Source organism: Penicillium paradoxum (genome assembly GCF_028828445.1).
Source record: "Penicillium paradoxum strain IBT 22861 chromosome Unknown utg000002l_segment0_segment0, whole genome shotgun sequence".
NCBI classification, from domain to species: domain Eukaryota; kingdom Fungi; phylum Ascomycota; class Eurotiomycetes; order Eurotiales; family Aspergillaceae; genus Penicillium; species Penicillium paradoxum.
The window spans coordinates 3,503,758-3,525,806 of NW_026643180.1; the positions used below are offsets into that span (position 1 = coordinate 3,503,758).

At 42.5% G+C, this 22,049-nt stretch overlaps 4 protein-coding genes across 4 annotated transcripts; 1 reads left to right on the forward strand and 3 right to left on the reverse strand.

Annotated features, from left to right (window-relative positions):
- Window positions 1–610: 610 nt before the first annotated feature.
- Window positions 611–4,491, forward strand: N7457_001254 (GRAM and VASt domain-containing protein; the record flags this gene model as incomplete). Its single annotated transcript, XM_057172300.1, has 2 exons — window positions 611–1,020; window positions 1,089–4,491. The coding sequence occupies 2 exons, from the start codon at window positions 611–613 to the stop codon at window positions 4,489–4,491; spliced, it is 3,813 nt and encodes a 1,270-aa protein (XP_057036203.1).
- Window positions 4,492–5,366: 875 nt separating this feature from the next.
- Window positions 5,367–5,795, reverse strand: N7457_001255 (uncharacterized protein; the record flags this gene model as incomplete). The annotated part of the gene is made up of 1 exon (XM_057172301.1): window positions 5,367–5,795. The coding sequence occupies one exon, from the start codon at window positions 5,793–5,795 to the stop codon at window positions 5,367–5,369; it is 429 nt and encodes a 142-aa protein (XP_057036204.1).
- Window positions 5,796–6,984: 1,189 nt separating this feature from the next.
- N7457_001256 (uncharacterized protein) lies at window positions 6,985–7,818 on the reverse strand (the record flags this gene model as incomplete). The annotated part of the gene is made up of 1 exon (XM_057172302.1): window positions 6,985–7,818. One exon carries the CDS (start codon window positions 7,816–7,818, stop codon window positions 6,985–6,987), a length of 834 nt encoding a protein of 277 aa, XP_057036205.1.
- A 1,173-nt stretch (window positions 7,819–8,991) lies between these two features.
- N7457_001257 (uncharacterized protein) lies at window positions 8,992–10,608 on the reverse strand (the record flags this gene model as incomplete). The annotated part of the gene is made up of 1 exon (XM_057172303.1): window positions 8,992–10,608. The coding sequence occupies one exon, from the start codon at window positions 10,606–10,608 to the stop codon at window positions 8,992–8,994; it is 1,617 nt and encodes a 538-aa protein (XP_057036206.1).
- Window positions 10,609–22,049: the final 11,441 nt, after the last annotated feature.

The following is a 22,049-nucleotide window of genomic DNA, read 5'->3' on the forward strand; positions in this document are numbered from 1 at the left end:
GGGAATGTTGGAGAAGTGACGTTATGCGCCCGCTTAAGATGGGTCCTTTGACAGTCACAGGAGGTGACAACTATAAAGAGGCTATTCTCTCGGGGTCAAGTGGTCTAGTCACTGAAAGAACTAGAACATAAACGTAATTGAAGAGACCGGAAGCAGCGAGACCTGACAGGCGTCACATCCACATTCTAGACAGTGGAGACGAGGAGCTAAAGCACTAGATGCTGCTTTATATAGCTACACTGCCATTCGACTCGACCACCATGATTCAGCAGGAATAATAGAATGGGCAAAAAAAAAAGAGAATAGACAAAAGATTTGAACAAGTAATGAGAACTGAAGCAAATAAAAAAGAAAAACGACCGTGGATGTAACGCAGTCTCCAGATTGAGGTCTACTTGGCGGGTGACTAAGTTTGCGGAGCTCCAGGGGATGGGGTCCATCGGTAGACGTACTCCGTACACCTTTCTTACTCTCGGTTTCTACTCTCAACTAAGACACATCGAGAGAGCAAACCTTCGTACATACGCCGCATGCCCGGAAACCTCCCGAGCTGAGTTTCCACCGGTCTGCCCGCACCATTTCCAGCCGTTCCCTCTACGCTCCTTCGATCATGGCCGACTCTTCGTCTTCGAGCTTGAAAGGCGAGAACAGGTCACGCCGCTCCTGGACAATCTCGGCCGAATCAAGTGCGATGGAGAGCAATGGTCGGTCATCTCCAGACCCCATGCTCGAGAGGCCAAAAACCCAGGGCGGAGATATGGCGGATCCCAACAGGGCTGGTCCCAGTGGATTCTCAAAGCTACTCGAGGCGCGTCGGAGGCGGAAGCAGAATAAAAAGAATCAACAGCAAGCCAATGAACCTCCAGTGCCGAGTGTTATTCTGGAAAACGACCTACATAAAAGCCGGTCCAACGAGTCTCGGGATGGAACCTCCGTGGGCACGTCGTCTATTGGTGATAGTTTTCCGCCACTGGAGAGTGAAGGTGTTAATTTGTTGACCGATGATTCTGAGCTGGATGGGTTAGTTGAGCAATTGAGTTGCTGGTTTTCTTGGCTTTAGTTTACTAACTCGCTTTGGTTTGGTTTAGGACTCCACCTCTCACGTCACATAACTCTCATACTGGATTTTATACCTCGTCCTCACCATTGATCAAGACCACATCGGTAGATGCATCAGAACTGGATGGCTCTCATGCGGATACCGAGTCAGTTGTCAGCGGCTCAAGCGCCGCTGGATTGGAATCGAACCACGATAGAATGCCCAGACGCCCAACGATATCGAGTATGACATTGGACGTACCAACGGACTCGAATGGGAAGAAACGCAGTCCATCCCCCGGAAGACGCCTCAAAGGTGCATTTACAGCAGACAAAAAAGCCGCCAATGATGATGTCGAGACCGCATCAGTCAAGTCCGGGAGCAACAAGAGCGGGCGGAATCTGTTTGGAGGCAATCGACGAGGCAGTATTTCATTGAAGCGGGCTCAAACGAGTTTCGAGAATATCTCTCCTTTGCCTGCGCCCATTCGTACCGATCTCACAGAGAACAAGCCTCGTTCGCTTGAAGCTAGCCCCATGCCGAACACCCCACCTCATACCGCTATTCCTGCGCCGGCAACAACCGTCACACCACCCACTCCAACCGAGTACCGCCCGCTTAGTGCGCAGATATTGTCCGATAAGGTAACCGACTCACCCGAGTCTATACAATCTAAAAATTCTGTATCCCCTGGAGTCACCACCGTGAGCCCCTCGGGAAACATGATCTCACACCGCCGAGTGCGGTCCGCCTCTGCAGCTCATGGGCCAAGCAAATTGTCCAACTCAGTCTCCGCACTGACACCACTCGACGAAAAAGCTTCAGGGGCAAAGAATCCGACTTCGAACCAGCAAACTGGCTTTTTCTCCTCCGTGTTTTCGGTTGCGCAGAACGCGGCCACTTCTTTCAGCAACAGTCTCAACGCACAACAAAGGAATCGTCAAAATTCCCATAACATTACTGCTGAGGTAGATAAATCCATTAACGAGTCTACAGAGGAAGGCGAAAGAACATCAGATAGTGGCAGCAAGATTGCAGAAGGGAGGCCATCTGCTCTGGAGACCCTTGGAGCAGGAGATCTGAGTTTCAGCCATCTAGATATTGATGCTCGACCCGGCGAGTCAGTCACGACTGCTGACGGTGTGGTAATTACGAAGCCGGGAGTTCCCGCTGACAAGCGTAAGAACGCCGCTGTTTACCGACGAGATGAGGAGGCTGCCAAACTTGAAGACCAACGAGCAGCACGTGCTGTTCAAGTAGCTTATGAAAGACCCTCGGAGGTTTCAATGGTAGGCACTCCTGCAGAGGACGCCCTGGAGATCCAGTCTACCACCTCTCTTCCAAAGGACGGCCCAATCCTTGGTGATCAGACTCCCCCAAGCGGCAGTGTCCTTGATGGTGACCTGAGCGGGGGCCCTCGGCGGACTGGCAGTGTGCGTAGCAGACTTGCTCGGCGCCATCGGGGTTCCTCTGGGGCCACAACCTCGACAGTTGGAGCGATTGGCGTGAATGCCGTTGGACTGGGTGTCCCTGGCGTCAACTCTAGTATTCCTCGATTGACTGGCTTTGCGGTTGCAAGTAAAAAGCGCAACAGGGACTTCCACCAGTTGTTCCGGAGTGTACCGGAGGATGATTATCTTATTGAGGATTATAGCTGTGCCTTGCAACGTGAGATCATCCTTGCCGGCCGCATCTATATCTCTGAAGGGCATATCTGTTTCTCCAGTAATATTTTGGGCTGGGTCACTACGCTAGTGATTAGCTTCGATGAAGTCGTTGCCATTGAAAAGGAAAGCACTGCCGTGGTGTTCCCCAATGCTATTGCTATTCAGACGCTCCACGCGCGTCATACTTTCCGAAGTTTGCTCAGTCGTGAGTCCACATATGATCTAATGGTCAATATCTGGAAAATCAATCACCCCACCATCAAAAGCTCTGTGAATGGAACACGTGTGACCGATGGTACGGGTGATAAGACAGAGAAGATTGGGGAGGACGAGAGTGAATGCGAGAGCGACGTCTCCGATGAAGATGAGATATACGATGAGGACGAGGAAGAGGACGCCGATAGCTTCTTTGAGGCTGGTGGCAGTGCTAATGCCAGTGTCACCTCGTTGCCAGTACGCGGAGGATTAAACCGCAAGGCTTCAAATTTATCTGCAAATGCAGCCGCACCTGCAGCCGGCACAGCTGCCGATAGTGACAAAAAGAACGGCGACAAGGGTGCTTCCAAGGATGCACCTTCCGACTTCCCTGGCCCGGCTACGCATGGGCCTACCGAATACACCGACGCCAACGGACAGTACGAAAGACTCATCAAAGATGAAACCATCCCGGCACCACTTGGCAAGGTCTACTCTTTGGTTTTTGGTCCAGAGTCTGGCGATTTCATGACAAAGTTCCTTGTCGATAGCCAGAAATGCGGCGAGCTACAATTCGAGGGAACAGCGAAAGGCTTGACAACTGAAAGTCCAACCAGGAAGTACTCATATATCAAGCCTCTCAATGCGCCCATTGGCCCCAAGCAGACCAAATGTATCAGTACCGAGACCATGGACATTTTGGATCTTGAAAAGGCCGTCCTTGTTACGCTGAGCACCCAAACACCTGATGTTCCCAGTGGTAATGTTTTCGCGACCAAGACAAAATATCTTTTCACATGGGCTGCTGGTAACCAGACGCGCTTCCTGATGACCTGTACAATTGAATGGTCGGGCAAGAGTTGGCTGAAGGGTCCCATTGAGAAGGGCGCGATTGATGGGCAAACGACCTTTGGTAATGATCTTGTCAAGGCCCTTCAGGTTGGAGTTGTCCCGCGTGGGCGTGCTAATGGCGCCGGACGAGGCAAAGGCAAGCGCAAGAAGGGCGATGCCGTAGCGCGGGAATCAACTGCAGCTGCCTCATTGAAGGTTGCTGTAGAAGCCAACACGTCAAAAGGAGAATCATGGGGACTATTTGAACCGGCCCGCCCCTTCCTGGAACCCTTCACCAGCATGCTCACTCCTCTTTGGAGTGGCAACTTCGCCATCTTGGTTATTTGCATCTTATTCTACCTCGCATTCTTCCGTTCCTCGTCATCTCCGTCGATGCATGCCCATGAATTTGGCTGCCCCGGACACGGTTTGCCTCAGAGGCTAGCTGCTTACGAGGAAATGTGGCGACGGGAGGAAACCGAGCTCTGGAACTGGCTGGAGGATCGAGTCGGTATGGACGGCATGGTCTTTCCAAATGTTTACCGATCACCCGAGCTACATCCAAGTCACAGGTCGTTTCGAGCTAGTGCCGCAGACGAGCGTGAGCTCGCTGCACGGCTCCGGGAAGAGAAGGTCTCAAATCGTGAGATGGACCATGCCATCCGTACCACACGCGAACGTCTCGAGGTTCTCGAAGAGATGATGGGCAAACGCAAAGCCCAATGGGCAACTGAGGACGCAGCCAAAACTGAATTGTGATGAGCATCGATGGCTGTTCCTCCCTGCACATAGTATCAAGCAAGCTCTTCCTTTATTCTCTCCCAATTTTCTTTTCCTACCCATCCCTTTCTTCCTGGAGAGAATCCCTGAACTTTGTCTCCGAACACCCACACTACACTAAATCTATTTCTTTGTCTGTATACTTGTCTTAACTGTCAACCATTTGTTGGGGCGTTATCCTGGAGCCACGGGCACAAGCAGAGCTATTCTCTGGCTGTTGATATTCGTCCCTCCCCACAATCATTATCCCACCTTCATGTCTTTCGATACATGGGTATTTTTTTTCGTTTCTGTACATGAGCGCCAACTATCTTCTCTCTACTGGCTTCGATCTCCTTGCACTTCTTTTCTCTTCTTGTTTATCTGAGCGTGTCGCTTATTTCTTTCTTGGTGCATGGTTAGCACTCCATCTTCGAAAAGCCTCTCATTCAGCGTGTTCGTGGTTCTCCTTGAGATTTCTGTGGAGTGTCCCTGTTTGCTCTTTTTTTCTTTGCCCAATGAGGCTTCATTGTGAATATCTCTAGTAAATGCCAAGTGATTCACATATTGGGATTGATGCATCTATTATGAGCTACATTTAGGCTTCTCTTAAGATACAGCATCGTCTACTGGCTTTCCATGGAAAACGCTGACTCGATCGATGTATTGAAAGAGAATGACGGATTTGTGCAATGTAGGTAAAACATAGAAACACTCTAAATCAGACCAATGTTTTAACGACCGAACAGACGAACCCCTTTGACTTCGAATAGGAAAGCTCCATCCTATCACGAGCATTCAGTTGTTCGTAGTCATTATGGTCTTCGAGATCCACCTCAGATCCCCCCATTCATTGGCTATGTCGATATCGTCCGCTAGACCCTCGGCTGGGTCTTAGCATTGGTCTTCGTCTCAACCTTGATTATTATCGTCGTCTCAGGGTTGTCCTTTGTCGCCGGTTTAGCCCTTCTGTCCGTAGGCTGCTTGATCCTCGCCCTCGGATTCTTCAGAATCGACTCGGGCCTTTTTGCCATGATAGCAGGCTTCTTGCGTTTCGTCTCCGGTCCCTTGAATCTGACTTCGGACTCCTTCGCCTTGGTGTCGGATTTCGTGGTGGTCTGGAATCTTGTCGTCTTCGTCATGACCTTCGTCGTCTTCGTCTCGAGTTTCGTCGTCTTTGTGTCAGAGCTCTTCGTCTTGATCTCAGGTCTCGCCGTCTTGGTCTCAGGCTTGGTCGCTCTGACCTCAGGTCTTCTCGCCTTCGTCTTCGTCTCCGTCTCCGGTTTGACTAGTACTACCATCATCGTTGGCTTCGATGGCTTGGTCCGGTGTATCTCGATCATCTTCTTGTTCTTGGGCGCTTGTTGGTGAAGAATAGAGGATCTATAGCCAGTATTTAAGATGAAGATTTCTGGCCAGGTCAGCACGAGCATGTCCGTCAGCCGGTCGTCAGCCTCAAAGTGATCAGCAGACGTGTTCGTGTCAGCGGATCCAGTGCCAACAGGGTCTTCCCTGTTGGCGATCCCGCCAGTGTTGCTAGCATCCCTACATCGACAAGGTGTTCATTGCTTTCCGTGCACATTATCCCCATTGCCACAGTTGCCAGGGTCTTCGTTATTGCTATTGTCCCTGCTAATGCTCATCTACTTGGGCAAAGTTGTCATCAATACCCCCATGATCCTGTATAGACTGGTATACCGCTGTGTTACCGACAACGTTGTGCAGTAGAAATAGAAATCAGGCGAGATAGAGCCGCACTGGCATAATCTCTCAAAATGGCTCAGCGATACATAATTCGGGAAATCTAATGCTAGTTCAGATCTTATGCTCCATGGTGTCATAAACAAATTGTATGTTCTTCCTAGATACATGGAGTCACTTATGAATACATGTAAACACTCGCAATATGTACTCTACCTACCTTGGTATGTATCCGTGTAGAGAAAGACTTATCGTGCGAGTTTTTGCTCTGATTCTCTCATCATAACACTCCGGCTGTTTCGTCGTTTGAGGCAACCTGTATCCGTCGGAATATTCTCCATGTCATTGGGTGTTTCTTAGTATCCAGAACGAGCATTCTTGTTTGGCTCCTGAGCACCACTCTCATCTTTTGGGACAATTGCTGTGGGCAAACACTGGTTTATGTACTGTAATTTAGGGAGGTTCGACGTGAATATAAAATGAACGTCATATCAATCCGAAAATTTCCATCCAACCTGTGCGAGGAATATTCCCAATGGATGGCCTGGCGTTTGCTTTTGTGCTCTAGAAGCCCAAGTTGGGATGGATTCTTTATGATGGCTACGAGCTACAGTCTCGGAGAAGTAAATTCGAAGTGACGCGAAACTCAGCATTTCCACGTTTGGCTAATATTTTTTTCGTTTTCCTTTTCCTAAGGTTCGAAAGACGCAGCGAGATGCACAAACTCCTGCAATTCACATGCTCCTGTCAATCGCTCATTCAGCGGAGATTCCCAGCAAACATACTAGCCAGCTAATCCCATCTTGCGCCTTTGCCCTTGGTACTAGCCCTCCAGCCGCGGTACGAGATATCAGTGACCAATCTTCGGCCGCTCGAAGCTCCAGAGCTGCTTGGCGGGGCGTCTCCAGGAACGGGGTTGCGAGATTCATTGATCAAGACCCTGCAGTAATATGTGAAAAGCTGGTAGTCGGCAGGTCTTCCCAAGTCTCTCACTTCCTCCCGAATGAATGGGACGGGCATGATCTCTCCCTCCAGTGCTGCGAAAAGTCTAGCTAGGGCGAAATCACAGGCGGGCTCATGATTTTCTGCCTTCAAACGATTGAACTGGTTCTGGTAGGCAAGGATGAAGCTAGCCGCTGTAGAATAGTCGCCCCGGTTCAGATCCTCCCATTTCTGCCACTCCCTGGCAACATATGCAGCGTGATTGTACAAGCTCACTTCTTTGATATTTCTGAAAATATCATCAGCGTAGACAATCTCGTTTGAGTGTTGTTTCACTCGAAGTTTAACCGAGTCATCTACCTGGCGGAATAGCCAAGCAGCAACAATGTGAGTCCAGTACTTCCATTTAGGGTAGTTGATGTCTGCTGGGAGGGGCTTGGGGAGCTCGGAGCTCACAATAGACTCAAGCTTGAAGGGACGCAAGACGTGGAGGACCTCAGTGCACCAAATTGTGGTGCTGGATTGGGGAGTGAGCTTTGCAATATCTAGAAGGGTCGCGGGGGATTCTTTTGGCAGGCTAGTAGCCTGAGTGACTGGTGGCAGTATTTGTTTCGAAGTAGAAGAGCTTGAAGATTCGGCAGCATGTCTGCCAGCGCCAGGGAGGTTGGGATTGAAAGGCATCATGTTTGCCAAAGAAGCAGCCTTGGAGATGGATCTGTTGGATTGAATTGGAGGTCTGACTTATATCAGATGAATCAATTATTAATGAGCCGTGCATATCTTGCTAGAAGAAGACTTACCAATGAATGTTGGATATCGCTTCTTTCTCACAGCTGGCTGTTGGATGTTGTTGGCAAGTGAGCAGATGATTGAAGAAGAAAGAGAAAGAAGATGAGGAAGGGGGATACTTATATTGTAAAATCCTATTGTAAACGCGGAAGGAGCATTCAAATCGACAAGTATGAATAGAATCAACCGGAAATAATGTATTGCTTATGTCGCGGGTTATGAAGCTTCACGGACTCTCGTGGTTACCTGGTAAGATTATGTCGCCGAACAACAAAAGGCGCCTTCCGCATTGGGGGCTCTGTGATTCTAATACTACGAGATTCTCTATGCGCATTAAGGATTCATTATTCTCACTGTGACTGAGAGTCGTCATACCATACGACACCAACGATGCCAGCTTTTGGCCGGGAACTGGGGTACTGGGCTCCGTCAAGAATCTGGCAGGAACGGTCAAATTCTTATTCAATGGGGTGCATTATATACTAGCATCAAAATAATCTTTGTTTGTCATGTTCATATAGTAACTGTTACAAAAGGTTGAGCCTGCCTTAGGGCCTGGCAGTCACGTGGCTGTGAAGGTGTAGAGTGTTTAGGGGTCTGTTATGTTGAATACCAAATTTGCCGCCCCAATATGCCTGAGTTTGAATGAGTAGGATCTTGGAATACATGAGTTATTATGACGCAGGCTTTAATAGGCGACAAAAGCCCCTGGAGGCAGGCTAACCGAAGCTTTTTATATCGTCAGGCGAGTTCCTAGCCTTGTGACGTCTTTTCAATAGTGCCCTCGCTTTTGCTAGTGAGGGAAATTGTCAGAAAAAGCTGATTGTCATATAAAGTTATGCGGAACTTATCCTAGGTCTACTCTTGATTACCCACGTCTGTGCAGATGCATTGTAGTAAATGGAATTTTTGTACATTGAACTGACGTATCCGGTAGATGTGTCACGATTTCGAAATTTCTTAAGGTCAACTGCTGCAGTAATTGTGCTGAATTATGTACAATAGAAAAGGTACACAGTATGGGTATATGGCATTTAGTAGGTCTGAATCATGATTCCGATTCATGCATTAGGCTTCATTTCTTCTGCTCGCCAAGTTTCGCCCGGTTAAAGCAATGGCTTTATTCTTAGCCCTTGATGTTTTCCATGCTTTGGTGCCTGAGTTGAAAACTTCATCAATCTGTTCCAGCGTGAGCCCAGCAGTCTCGGGAACAAGGAAGAATATCAGAACCGCAATGGCAGCGGTGACCCCGGCATAGAAATAGCCCACATTGGCGCCCATATTTCCATAATCCGAGCTTAACATGTATGGGGTCCAGAAGATTGCAGCAAATGAGAATATCCCAAAGAATAGTGTTGTGTTGGCATGTCCAAATGTGCGAAGTGAGACGCTGTGCATCTCTACTGCAGCCAAGCTGGCACTCGGAGCGATGGTCCCTCCAAAAACAAAAGCCCATAGACACAGCAGGACTACCGTCACTATTTGTGCTGTTTCATCCATTCCCAAGGACGAGCTAACAGAGGAAAGAATGAGCATGCAAAGACCCATGACAATATAGCCATACAGAATGGCAACTCTCCTTCCTCCGTATTCCACAATGAACGGACCGAGGAATGATCCTCCAAGAATGCACAATCCGATTATAAGGTTGATCAGATACGGGTCTTTGACACCGACTCCTTTGAGAAACAAGGCAGCGTATGGCTGCACAAATTGGATGCCCGTAATGGCAAGACCAATCATAATCAATGCAGATGCCAATGTGCGAACGATGTGCTTCCTGCGGTAAATATCAAACCAGGAAACAGATTTGGCACCTGCGCGCTCTTTTGCAAGATGTGCTCGGATATCGTCAATCTGCGCGGTGATGTCTGGCGAATAGGGACTCTGGCAGTACAGCATGCTGAATGATTTCCGCGCCTCCTCTTCTCGCCCATGTCCCATGAGCCAGCGCGGCGACTCAGGAAGCATTAAGATCCCCGCACCAAGAAGAATCCCCAACGGGATCTGGCAAAGGATAGGCGTTTTCCACTGCCAATCATTCGTTGATTCGAGCCGGGCAGATCCTGCACAGACTGCGGCTGATGCGACATTTCCCATGGCAAGGCCAACGTTGTAGAATCCCAGCGATAGGCCCCGCTGACTGGCGATGATGCACTCGGAGCCGTACGTGACACTGGCCGCAATCAGCTGCCCAATGCCTACAGCACTGATCGATCGACACACCATGTATTTCAAAAAACTTCCACTGGTGCCAAGCATTCCAGCTGCACCGATGATGGCCAATGCGCATCCAATCTGGACTGACCCCCTGCGTCCGATGTACTGGCCACTCAGACCCGCAACCCCGCCCCCAATTCCAACGAACAGGTAGCTTAAACTGATGAGGGATTGTTTCAGTGGCGTCAACGAACAATGCTCGATACTTTGATAGGTATTCGGGTCCAGGATTTGGTCGCAGCTGCCGAATGCTTTATTGTAAGAAGGCATAATTAGCACTGTCCCGGCGTAACCATTGTCGAAATTTGAAATCCATGCTGCACACGCAACCCATAATGAGAGTCGTAACATCGGTCCGGTAGTACTTGGGGCATCTTGTTTGTTCTCTTGCGAGATGGAGTCCGTGAGCGTGATGTGACAGCTGGTCTGCGGCTCTGGTTTGGGGCTTGATTGTCGTATATCCATGGTGGGCTGGGTCCTTGTCTAGGAAACTAGAGATGGGTATGTATATGCTGGATGCAAGAGCCTTGGCTCATGGCATGACAATAGAAGTAGATGCAGTTTTACACGCAGGATAGACGGCAGCCTTGCTGCTTTATGAAATTGCCATCTGGATCTTGTGATACCAGCATTCCAGACGCGACATACGTACACCACTCATCACGGAGAATGCCAGATACATGTGGCGCCAAATTAGGGGTGTTTCGGGCACCCATTTTTTGAAACAAACTGCTCCCCTAGCAGAATTTGAAGGTCCACTTTTCTAGTTGCATCTCGGGAGAAAGCACAGGTATCACATACGCCGATTGGATATCCATGGGGTATATTGAGAGTTGGCTATCGATGTCAAGGTCTACCGAGCTGATAGGGGATTTGCAGGCAGTCTTTTACAACATACAAGGAACACGGCCGTATAATACAACCTTGAAAACATACAATGTCATTTTGTTTTCATATCTGGCGTACATTGCACAATTTGCTCCAATATGGAAGCATACATGCCCATCCCGAATTTGGATACCTCCTGTCTCACTGTGACTTGAATGTTTCATGTGCACATTACCTGCAACTGAGTTGCAGTCAGGCGGGTGATCTACAAAAACGATTACCTCGAGATGAAAGCCTTCAAGTTGAATATACCTCTGATCCTAGACAAGGGCTACCAAAAGCAATGATCAACAGTGGGCCCTATTAAATTCAAATGCGATTAGGGTTGTTCCGGAAGGCGAACAGGACTCCACATGTAAAGCACCAGGCAAATTCAATTTGAAGCTTAGGACATGTCTTGGCTACTGAGCTCTATTGGAAGTCTTGGGCTTTCCTAAATCGCCCTTTGTCTAGCGGATTCTGTTTCGAACCAGCAATGAGCTTATCCTCTACAACATATAGTGAAGAAGGAATCTGTTGAGAACCATGCCTGAGGCAGGATTCTCTCATCCGCAGGATTATCAACGCTACGCCCTTTTTGTCTTTTCTGCCGAAAAGCTCACCTTTGGGGGCCAAATTGAGGACTCCGATCCTCGGCACACAAAGGGGCATAAATAGCAGGAAAAGACAGATATTATCTAGATCTTTAGACAATTCAATACTTCCATGAGAGATCCTATTCCTAGTATCATTTGAACCCATTGTTGAAACCCTACATGCTGTATCATACCTCTGTATCTTCAACAGGTTATAAGCCCGGCTGTCTCTAATAGCCGGAATACCTAAATTACGCAGTATAGTCTATTTGCTATATTTGCTAGCAAATATTTGCTTACCCCTATACACCTTTTCATCTGATCTTTGCCTAGACCTATATATATAGGTCCTCACCCTAGGATCTCTCTCTCCTTCTTATATATATCTCACCTCTTATTTTATACCTTACCTTTTATACCTATACCTCTCGATCTCTCGTAGATCTACCTATTTTTTTATTAATTTTATTATAACCCCTATTACCCGACGGTCCTAGCGAGATAGGGGGGTATCTAGTGCACCTAGTGCACCCTATATACCCCACGAACCCTCCGACTCCGACGCCGACCGACTAGACGAATTAGGGTCCGATAATAACTATAGTAGCGCCTTAGGCGAGGGTAGCGATAACGAAGGAGGAAATGATAGTCCTATAGCTCCCGCTAGCACTAGAAATATAGACCCCGGCTAGGGCCTATAACGTCTAAACCCCGCGGATTAACTAGCTAGAGAACTCGAGTCGACCGAGTATCTCTATACCTAGTAGCCCTAAGGATTAACTAGGTAGCTCGTAGCGGGTAGACCCCCCGCTAAAGTCTCCGAGTCTATCGAGACTAATATATAAGTCCTATTAATATAGATTAATAACCTAAACCGATTTAATCGAGATAGCTTTATATTCTCGCTACGTAACCGCTACGCTATCCTAAAGAATAACACCCGAGAAAAGGAGGAAAACGCCCTTCGATACCTTAGTTTCACTAAGGACCTCGGAAAAATATTTAAAAGAAAAGAAGAATATAAAGGACTAAAACTTATAGGATTAAATAATTACCGTACCTAGGCCGCTAATATATAGTAAGTACTAAACTAAAACCTTCTCGAATAAGTTATCGACGGTAAAGTAGGATTATTACCCCCTTTATATAAGAAGTACTATACACTAAATATATAGAAGGGAGTAGCCTAGCTTACTATCCTAAATACTATATACCTAGACTTAGCGAAAAATATTATACCGCCGAGCCCTCTAGAACCCGAGCGTATCTAGTAGGAATTATAAAATTAATACGATATAAAGGATACTTTTACCGCCGAATAAGGCGCTATTATAATAAAAGTACTATATATATCCCGCGTCTATAACGTCGGAACCCTAATCGAAGTATTTAAGACTATATAGACTAATAAGACTATTATATATCCCCCGATCGAGAGTCTATTAATTAAGTTATAAGAAATAGATAAACTTAAAAAATATACGGAACTTATAGTATACCTAGATAGCCTAGAATAGCACCTATAGAAGCTTAACTACGATAAAATAGTTAGTAGGTTAACTAACTAGCTAGACTAATACCTCTTTAATCGCCTATACGGCGAACTATAAAGAGAAGAAAATAACCTTACCGCCGGTAAAAAGGTAGCTATAAGGACCTTATCTACGGAAACTAGTAAACCTATAAAACCGCGAGGACCCCGTATATAATAAGGACCCCTAGGATTAGTATATATCTTCTATAAAAAGAAGGGATACCCCGCCGAGAAATACTAGCTAAAAAACCCTAATTTAGTACCTAAACGGACTACGGAAACCCTAATTATATAGGTCGAATATAGTTACGAGGTATAAAACTTCTTAACTAGTATCTCGATTAATAATTAGATCTACGATATAGCCTACGACGAATATATAATTAGCTCGCTAGATTATTTTATACTAGGTACTACGAAACTATTAACCACTACGATTAAAATAGCCCTAATAAACTAGCCGGTCTAAGGTATAATCGGGGATATTAAGATTATAGTCGACGATAGGACTAAGTAAGGGAGAGATCTTATTCTCACTAGGACTATATATCTCCCTAAACTCCGTAGTAACCTTATCTCGTAGCCTAGGCTCGCTAACTATAGGATTATAGCGATATATAGAGACGAGGTTATTTTCCGGAAACTAGACGGTAGTATTCTCGTAAAAGGACTATAAAAGGGTAAAAATTAGATACTAAACGTTCGCTACGTATACCGATACTAGACCCTAGATCTAGAAACGTTAGTTTTAACGACGGTATAGAAAGTAGGGGGCGTCGGATACCTAAAAACTTAGGCCGATACTCCTATTTCCGCCGAAAAAACTACCTACGGATACCTAATTTCTTAGGCTAATAATATAGAGGTTATCCTAAGAGACCCCTACCCCTAGCTAGGGGACCTAAGCACGTAAAAACTAGAAAACGCCGTAAGTTTACCTAGCTAACTAGTGAAAGACGCTATTCCGCCGCGAAAGGTAATATCTCTTCTACTAAAAAAGGGACCCTTTTCTTAGGTAGAAAAGGTAGAAATACTCGCTACTTATAGAGTAATAAAGATATAGAAGATAAACTCGTCTAGTGGCTTAAAATAATAGTCCTCGGAGACTACCTCGACTTCTCCTAGCGAGCTACCTACTAAGCTTAAAAAGGATAGGGTTAATATCGATACCTAGTACTGTAGACTATACTATATAGGGATTAAACTCCTATAGGAAACGGTAAAAATTATAGAAAGTATTAATATTATAGGCCTACCTACCCCTAAAAGACTCTATAGCTACTACTAAATTAGAAAGGCTTAGCTTATACCCTATAGAACCCTAGTTTTATATAGATCTAGTAAAATAGGAGATCTCGTATATCTCGATCTAGGGGGCGGGGGCAAAATATCTAGAGGTTAGGGAGGTAGCTACCGATACTAGATAATTAGTATCGACGACTTCGACGGATAGGGAGAAATATAGTTTACCTCCTATAAAGACTTCGTCTTAGACCTTATAATTAAAATAGTAAAACTATATTCCGCTAAAAAGGAAATAATAATTAAGACCTTTATAACCCCCGATCTCCCCCCGCTACTAGTAATAGGAAGTAAAACACTACCGCCTAGTAGACTAGAGATTAGAGCCTTCTAATTAGATTATAGAGGAGAGTTTAATAACTTCCGCCTATAAAAATAGGCTAAGGACACTAACACCCGTCTATATTTCTTAGCACTATACGTATACGGGTAAAATAGTAAAGTCGAAAGAATAATACGAATAGTATAAGAACGCACTAGAGCTATCCTCGACGATACTAGACTCCTAGATATACTATAGCCCGAACTAATAAAAATAGTAATAATAACCTATAATCTTACTATCTATTTCGGTAGAAAAAGAGACGGTCTCCTAAACTAGATACTATATAAAATACGATTCGGTAGAAAACCTAATATCTTATTCCTACGGATACCCGGTAGTAAGGCTTACGTTATAAGAAGCCCCGAAGAGATTAGGGCTATAGTTAGCGTATTAATAAGTAGATATTTATAGCCCCGCGCCTAGATAGGTAGACTCGTCGGATATAGTAGCTACTATAGTATATAATACTATATCTAGCGTCTAAACGTAGATAGAAATAGGGGAGAGATTATAACTTAGAGAGACGTTATTTTCGACGAAGGAGACGACTAGACCCTATATAATAATCCTAATCTCTTAGTCCTACTAGAAACCCTACGGTTAGTAAAATAGTCTAGGTTCCTATTCCTAGACTTTAGGGACCTTATAGACCCTAAGAACCTTATAGACCCTAAGAACCCTATAAATAATATAAACTTTATAATTTCTTCCGCCGAAAAGACCTTTATAACTTCTTCCGCCGAAGAAAGTATCCCCTTTTCGGACTCTAAGGGAGATCTTAGACTTATTAATAAGAGTTCTAGTAACGAATCGGTCCTATTAGCTAACCTACCGAGACTATCTACCGAAGAACTCGCTAACCTTAATTATAAGATCTAAAATAAGGTTTTCTATACTACTATACCTCGGGTAGATAAAAAATATATATAGGATCTAATATAATATACTACTATCCTATATACGTAAGCTAGACTAACCCTATTATCTAAGGATCTCCTAACCTTACCCCTACTAATAATTTTAAAAAATATAGACCCTAAATAGATAGAAGACCCTAAATTAGTCCGATAAGCACGTAACTTACTTCTTTAGCCTTAGTAGCACCGCGCTATAAAAATCGAGTTTAAATAGCTTAGTTTAATTAAAGCTTAGGAGATAATCCCTACCCCCGCACCCGCTAAGAATATACGTATCCTTACCGGTAAGTAGGTATATAAACTAAAACTCGATACGGATAGAAACCCCCCTAAAATTTAAGGCTCGCTAGGTAGCGAGAGGTTTCTAATAATAGGAAGATCTAGACTATACTAAGACCTTTACTAGTATAGGTAGCTACGTCACGCTACGGATCCTCCTCGCTATAATCACGTAAAAGAAGCTTTTTATAGCTTATATTAACGTAAATATTATATATCTTAACGCTACGCTAAAGGAGAGACTCTTAATATACTACCCCGAAGGTTTCGAAGATAATACCGATTTTTTAGAGATCTAAGGCAAAGTCTACCTTCTAAAAAAGAGTCTTTATAGTCTAAAATAGTTAGTAGTAAACTAGTTTAATATATTAGGGGACTACTTATTAACGAAAGACTTTATACGATCTACTTCCGACCTATATCTTTATACGTAGTATAATTAAGGGGGCGCCGGTACGATCGTCTATATTTTTATATACGTCGATAACCTTTTAATTATAGCTTCTATAGCGGATCTCGTTAAAACTATAAAGGACCTTATTTCGATAAAATAGTCTACGTCGGACCTTAGCGAGCTATCCTACTATCTTTCGATAAAAATAGTATATAATAGAGAAGCGGGAAAAATAATAATTTCGTAAAAAATATACGTCGAAAGGTTCTTAAAAACCGTAACTTTAAGACCCGTAATCCCTTTATCTATTATCCTAATAAAAGAAGAGACCCTTACCGCTATAAGTAAGGTAGTAAAATAGTACTAATCCGATATAGGCTCGATTAACTATACTAGTATAGTTATACGTCTAAACCTCTTACTTATAGTAAGTATACTTTCGTAGTTTACTATAAACCTAAACGCTAAATATAAGGATCTAGTATAAAGAGTAATTACTTATATAAGACGTATTAGCTATTACGTAATTATATACTAATCTAGACCTAATTAGGACCTCTAGGGGTATATCGACGCCTTATACGGATTAGCCCTAGAAAGCAAAAGTAGGACTAGGTATATCTTCTTCCTCGTAGGGGGTCTAATATTATAGAAATCTTAAAAGTAGACTAGTATAGCAAAATCAAGCGCCGAAGCTAAATATATAGCCCTCTTAATTACTAGCGGAGAGGCAATTTAGCTACGAAAACTACTAAAAGATCTTAATTTTTACTAAGGAAGTATAGACCTCCCCCCTATCCCTTTATACAACGATAGCTAGTCTGCGATCACGATAACGAAGAACCCTACTATTTTAGGACGTTCAAAACATATCGACGTACACTAGCACTAGATCCGCGAGTAAGTTAAAAGGGGAAAAATCAAGCTTGCATATGTGAAAGGGACTAAAAACATTACAGATAGACTGACAAAGCCCCTCAGGGCTCCTAAATTTGCAGAGTTTATCGTAGGTTTAAACCTTGACCCCAAAACATATAGACTTTCGGTAGAATAAACCCCTACGTCTTTCGTAGTGCAAAAACTACGTCTTTCGCAGTGCAAAAACTGCGTCTTTTGTAGTGCAAAACTGCTAGTTTTGCACCTTCCTATAGTCCAAAAGCTGCACCTTTTGACTGAGAAACCTCATTTATCTCAGTCCCTAACAATATGATCTTACGATATGCAACGGCTGCACGTTAAGGGGGCGTGTTAAGAACCATACCTAAGGCAGGATTCTCTTATCAACTGACGTGGTATTCAGTATAGTAGGGGTCTAATCAAGGGAGTTGAAATCTCTATATTTCTATATCCACTATTCTAGTAGGAAATATGACTATCTAACTAATATTAAAAATACTGCGTAGATAGGATAAACTAAACTTCCGGTATACCGATCTTATACTCCGATATACCCCCTTAGCTAGGCTAGTATAGTCTAGCTACTTCCTACGCTTAGTCGGTATACTATTTCTCTTCCCTTACTGATCAGACGACCCCTACTATTAGATAGCTTATATCGGTCATCCTTAACATTTTAAGGAAAGCTTTATACTTTTGCCTAGTAAGCAACTTTGTAAGTCCGTCTATAGCTATACTAGCTATCGGCACCTATTTCACCTTAATTCTTCCTTCCCTAACTTCCTATCTAAGCTAGTGCCGATAAATATTAATATATCGCAATTTCGTCTTAAACGCCGTATCCTCGCTAGTTAGAAGACTAATAGTACGCTAATTGTCGTAATTAATACTTAGTTAATAGGAAGGGATAAAACCGAGGGTATTAAGAAGTCTACGCTACTATTATAGCTATTTTATAGTCTCTAAGAGACCGAGGAGCTTAGCTTTAGTAGTAGAGGTAGTAACTATAGGCTACTTACTAGCCTTCTAGTCGACTAGCCCGCTATATACCTAGTAGATATAGCTAGCGGAGCTCTTTCTATCGGGATAATCCCTATATAAGGTATCACTAGCAAATTATATAGAGTCTATTCTAGAATCTACACTATATTTAATAGCGAGATAGCGGGTAGAATTAAGGTAGGTAATAACTCTATTAGCTACTTAATAGTGCTAGGGGCCCGGGTTTATTAAATATTATACTAGACGAGTAGTCGATTTTATAGTATCTAGTCTTATAATCGTAGTAGTATATCTAGTAGATCCTACCTTCTTTTAGTATAATAGGATCTCTTAGGCTATAGCTATACCCTAATATAGAGTTAGCTCTTCGATAGGTATTAGGGTATATACCGCTAGTCTATCTATAAGGTTATATTATATAGCGATACTTACTATATAGCTATCTTAATAAAGCTATAGCTTCTTTTACTACCTATCTCTAATAATACGGATATTAAGAAACTATACTACCTCTCCGTAGTCTATTAATTCCTAGTATACTTCTAGATCTCGCTCTAGTTATATAACCCTTCTTTATATATCTTTATAATAAGTAATTAAGATATCGTCTATATAAAAGAAGACTATTAGTCTATTTCCGATAAAGATATAGGGGTCTTCTAGGGCTTATTATAGACCTAGTTTACGAAATATACTAGCTACTTCCTACTACTAAAGTCTAGATAAGATCCGTAGCCTATATAGTGCGCGGCGGAGTTTCTAGTATTTACTAGGTAGTCTAAACCTATTAGGTATCTAGATATAGACCTCTTTTTCTAGCGTGCTATTTAAAAAGGTAGTAATAGTATCCCGCTATCTTAGATCGAGATTAAATACGGTAATAAGGGTAAAGATTATCCTTATAGTCCTTACTACTAGTATAGTAGCTCTCTTTTCTTCGTATAAAATAGTCTCTAGATCTCCCTATACGTATATACGAGCTTTAAATTTAACTAGATAACTATCCTAATCGCATTTATAGGTGAATACCTATATAAGAGGTAGTATTTACTTACCTCTATCCTTTAGTCTCTCTATAATCTTATAGGTTTCCTTTTCTATTAGAGAGTTAATCTCCTTCCTTATTACTACGAGAAAGCCTTCCTAAAATAGATAGTTTATAATATCTTTATAGTATTTTAGGACTAAGGGGAGATTATCTTAATAACGTCTAATTTTAGGTTTCTTAGTATATAGTCCTATAGCGAAAATATATAGTAGTATAGGAGGGTCTTCCTCTATATCGGTAGATCTTATTATATAGATATAGTCTTTATCTTACCTAGCTTAACGCCTTCGTTTTCCACTAATAATATTACTAATATTAATATCTCCTATAATTTATCTACTTAGGGCGAGAAGTTCTACCTATAGTTATCTTTCTAGCTTATTTTCTAGCTTATCTTCTATAGTAGGAATAGCTTTATCATTCTAAGCCTAGTCGCTAACTAGATCCTCTAGATCCCCTAGTATATCTACCCCCTAACTAGGGGTAGTATAGTGATCCTACGTATAGGGTTCTTATAGCGGCGTGATAGGGAGCGGAGGAAGGGGTTCGTCCGGAAATACACTTAGCGGAGCTCGGGGCTTATAGATCTTAGGCATTTACTATATAATCGTAGTTTTTAGGGAGGGTAGGACCACTTACTAATCTACCCCCTAAAGTAGGGTAGTATCTCGCTAACTAACTTTACTAGCTATCTCCCTCTACGGAGAGTTCTACTATATATTCTACTAGTTTTCTTACTAAGATCCTTACTAAGATCCTTACTAAGATCCTTACTAATTATAGTGCTAAGTTTCTTATAGATTATTAGACTAAGCTTCCTATAGATCTCGATAATCTCTCTCTTCTATTTCGCTAGTCTCTTAACTAGCTATTACGCGATCGAGTACCTAATTAAACTCTTCTATAGTAATTTCCTAAGGTTCTTACTATATTAGTATTAGAATAAGCTAATATCTATTATAATTAGGGGTATATTTACGAGTTTTATTAAATACTATATCCCTAATAGGCTTCACTTTCCTATTATATAGAAACTAGATTTTCTAGATATTAGATACTATATAGCTAACTAAGAATCCGATCTTAGCTCGTAGGTTTATTTTATTAGACTAGACCTATTTATCGATCCTATAGTATACTAAACTTCTATATAGTTTAACATTTAATAGGTTAATCCTCGGCGCCTATAGTGCGAACTCCTTTTACACCTCCTCCTATAGTATAACCTAGCGGTTTTCGGTAGTAATATACGTCGGCGTACGATTTAGTAACTATACCGTAGCGTTAGCGGCCTTTAGCTATAGATCTTTTAGGAGTTTTCCTTTAAGCACGAGTATACGTATACGGGTGATAATTATACTACCTAATCTTTCGGTATAACTATTTATTTCGGAATACCCTAGGGGGTTATAATATATAAGGATACTATTAGAAGTAAGGCTATATTCTATAGGTTTTCTAGCTAAGGACTTATTATCGTATTAGAAGGCTTTAATTAGTAGATCCTATTAGTTTCTTACTAGTTCTATAAAACGATTAATCGCTAGCTAATACTTAGGCTTTATTTTATAGGTTATTAGCTAATAAAACCTAAGACCTTCTAGGTAAAAATAAGAGATCTAGCGGTGCTTATTCTCTACTAGCGGTAGCTAAATAAGATTAAAGTACACTCTTCTAAATCGTCCGAAAGTACGCCTAATAGCTCGTCTTAATATCTATCTTAGTATACGACTTAGCTAGTAAGTCTAGTATAATACCTACGTTTCCGTAGTCTCCTTTCCTATAGACTCTTTTCCGGTAGACTCTTTTCCTTTATTATTAAAACTAACTCTATCTACTATAGTAGCGAGTTTTACTATACTTCGTTAATTAATATAGGCTAGTCTCCGGTACTAGATATCTAATAAGGCCTTTAATTACTAAGGTTTTACTAACTTTCTCTCTATAAAATAGGCTTACTAAGGCTATATAAGTTCTCCGGGTTAATTAAAGATCTAGAGGTTAAATTAGTCCTAAAGGTTTATATAGACGACTAGTCTATTATTAGGGTCTCTAATATAGTTTATACGCTAATACTATATTCCGCCCTTCCTTTTTAGTATAGAATAAGATACTAGGTTTATATAGAAGCTAAGGGAATAGAGAGTATTACTAAGTATAATCTCTATTTTACCTTTCACTAGATATCTACCTACTAGTCTAACCTTCCCCTTTCCTAGTACCTAGGTAGTACTATCTCCCGTCGTAAGATCCGAAATCTAGGGTATAAAGTCGATAAAAAGGTCTCTATTATTATAGATATAGGTACTAGATCCTATATTAAGGATCTATCTATCTTTTAAGATAGGTTCTCTATTTTTAGTAAGGGAGAGGGCGTATTCGCAGTTTTATACTAGCCCCCTCTACTATATAGTATAGGGCTTAAGGGTAATAGCGAAGCTTACTTAATTTATAAACTCTTCCTTCTAAGGTTACTAATTTTACTAAGTTTACTAAGTTTACTATACCTTTTCTACCTTCTTTTCTACCTATTTCTTCTAAGTAGGCTCTTTAGCGAGTTTTTACTTAATCTTTTCTAGCTTTCTTAGGTTAATATAGGTCCCTTCGGGGTAGTTTTCCTTATTAAGATACTAGTATATTACTATTTTATATAAATAGTAGGGGTTCCTATATAGGTACCTCCTCTTTTTAAATAGGATCAGCTTCTTAGTTTAGGACTTTAATTCTTAGTGCCCTTACTAGGTT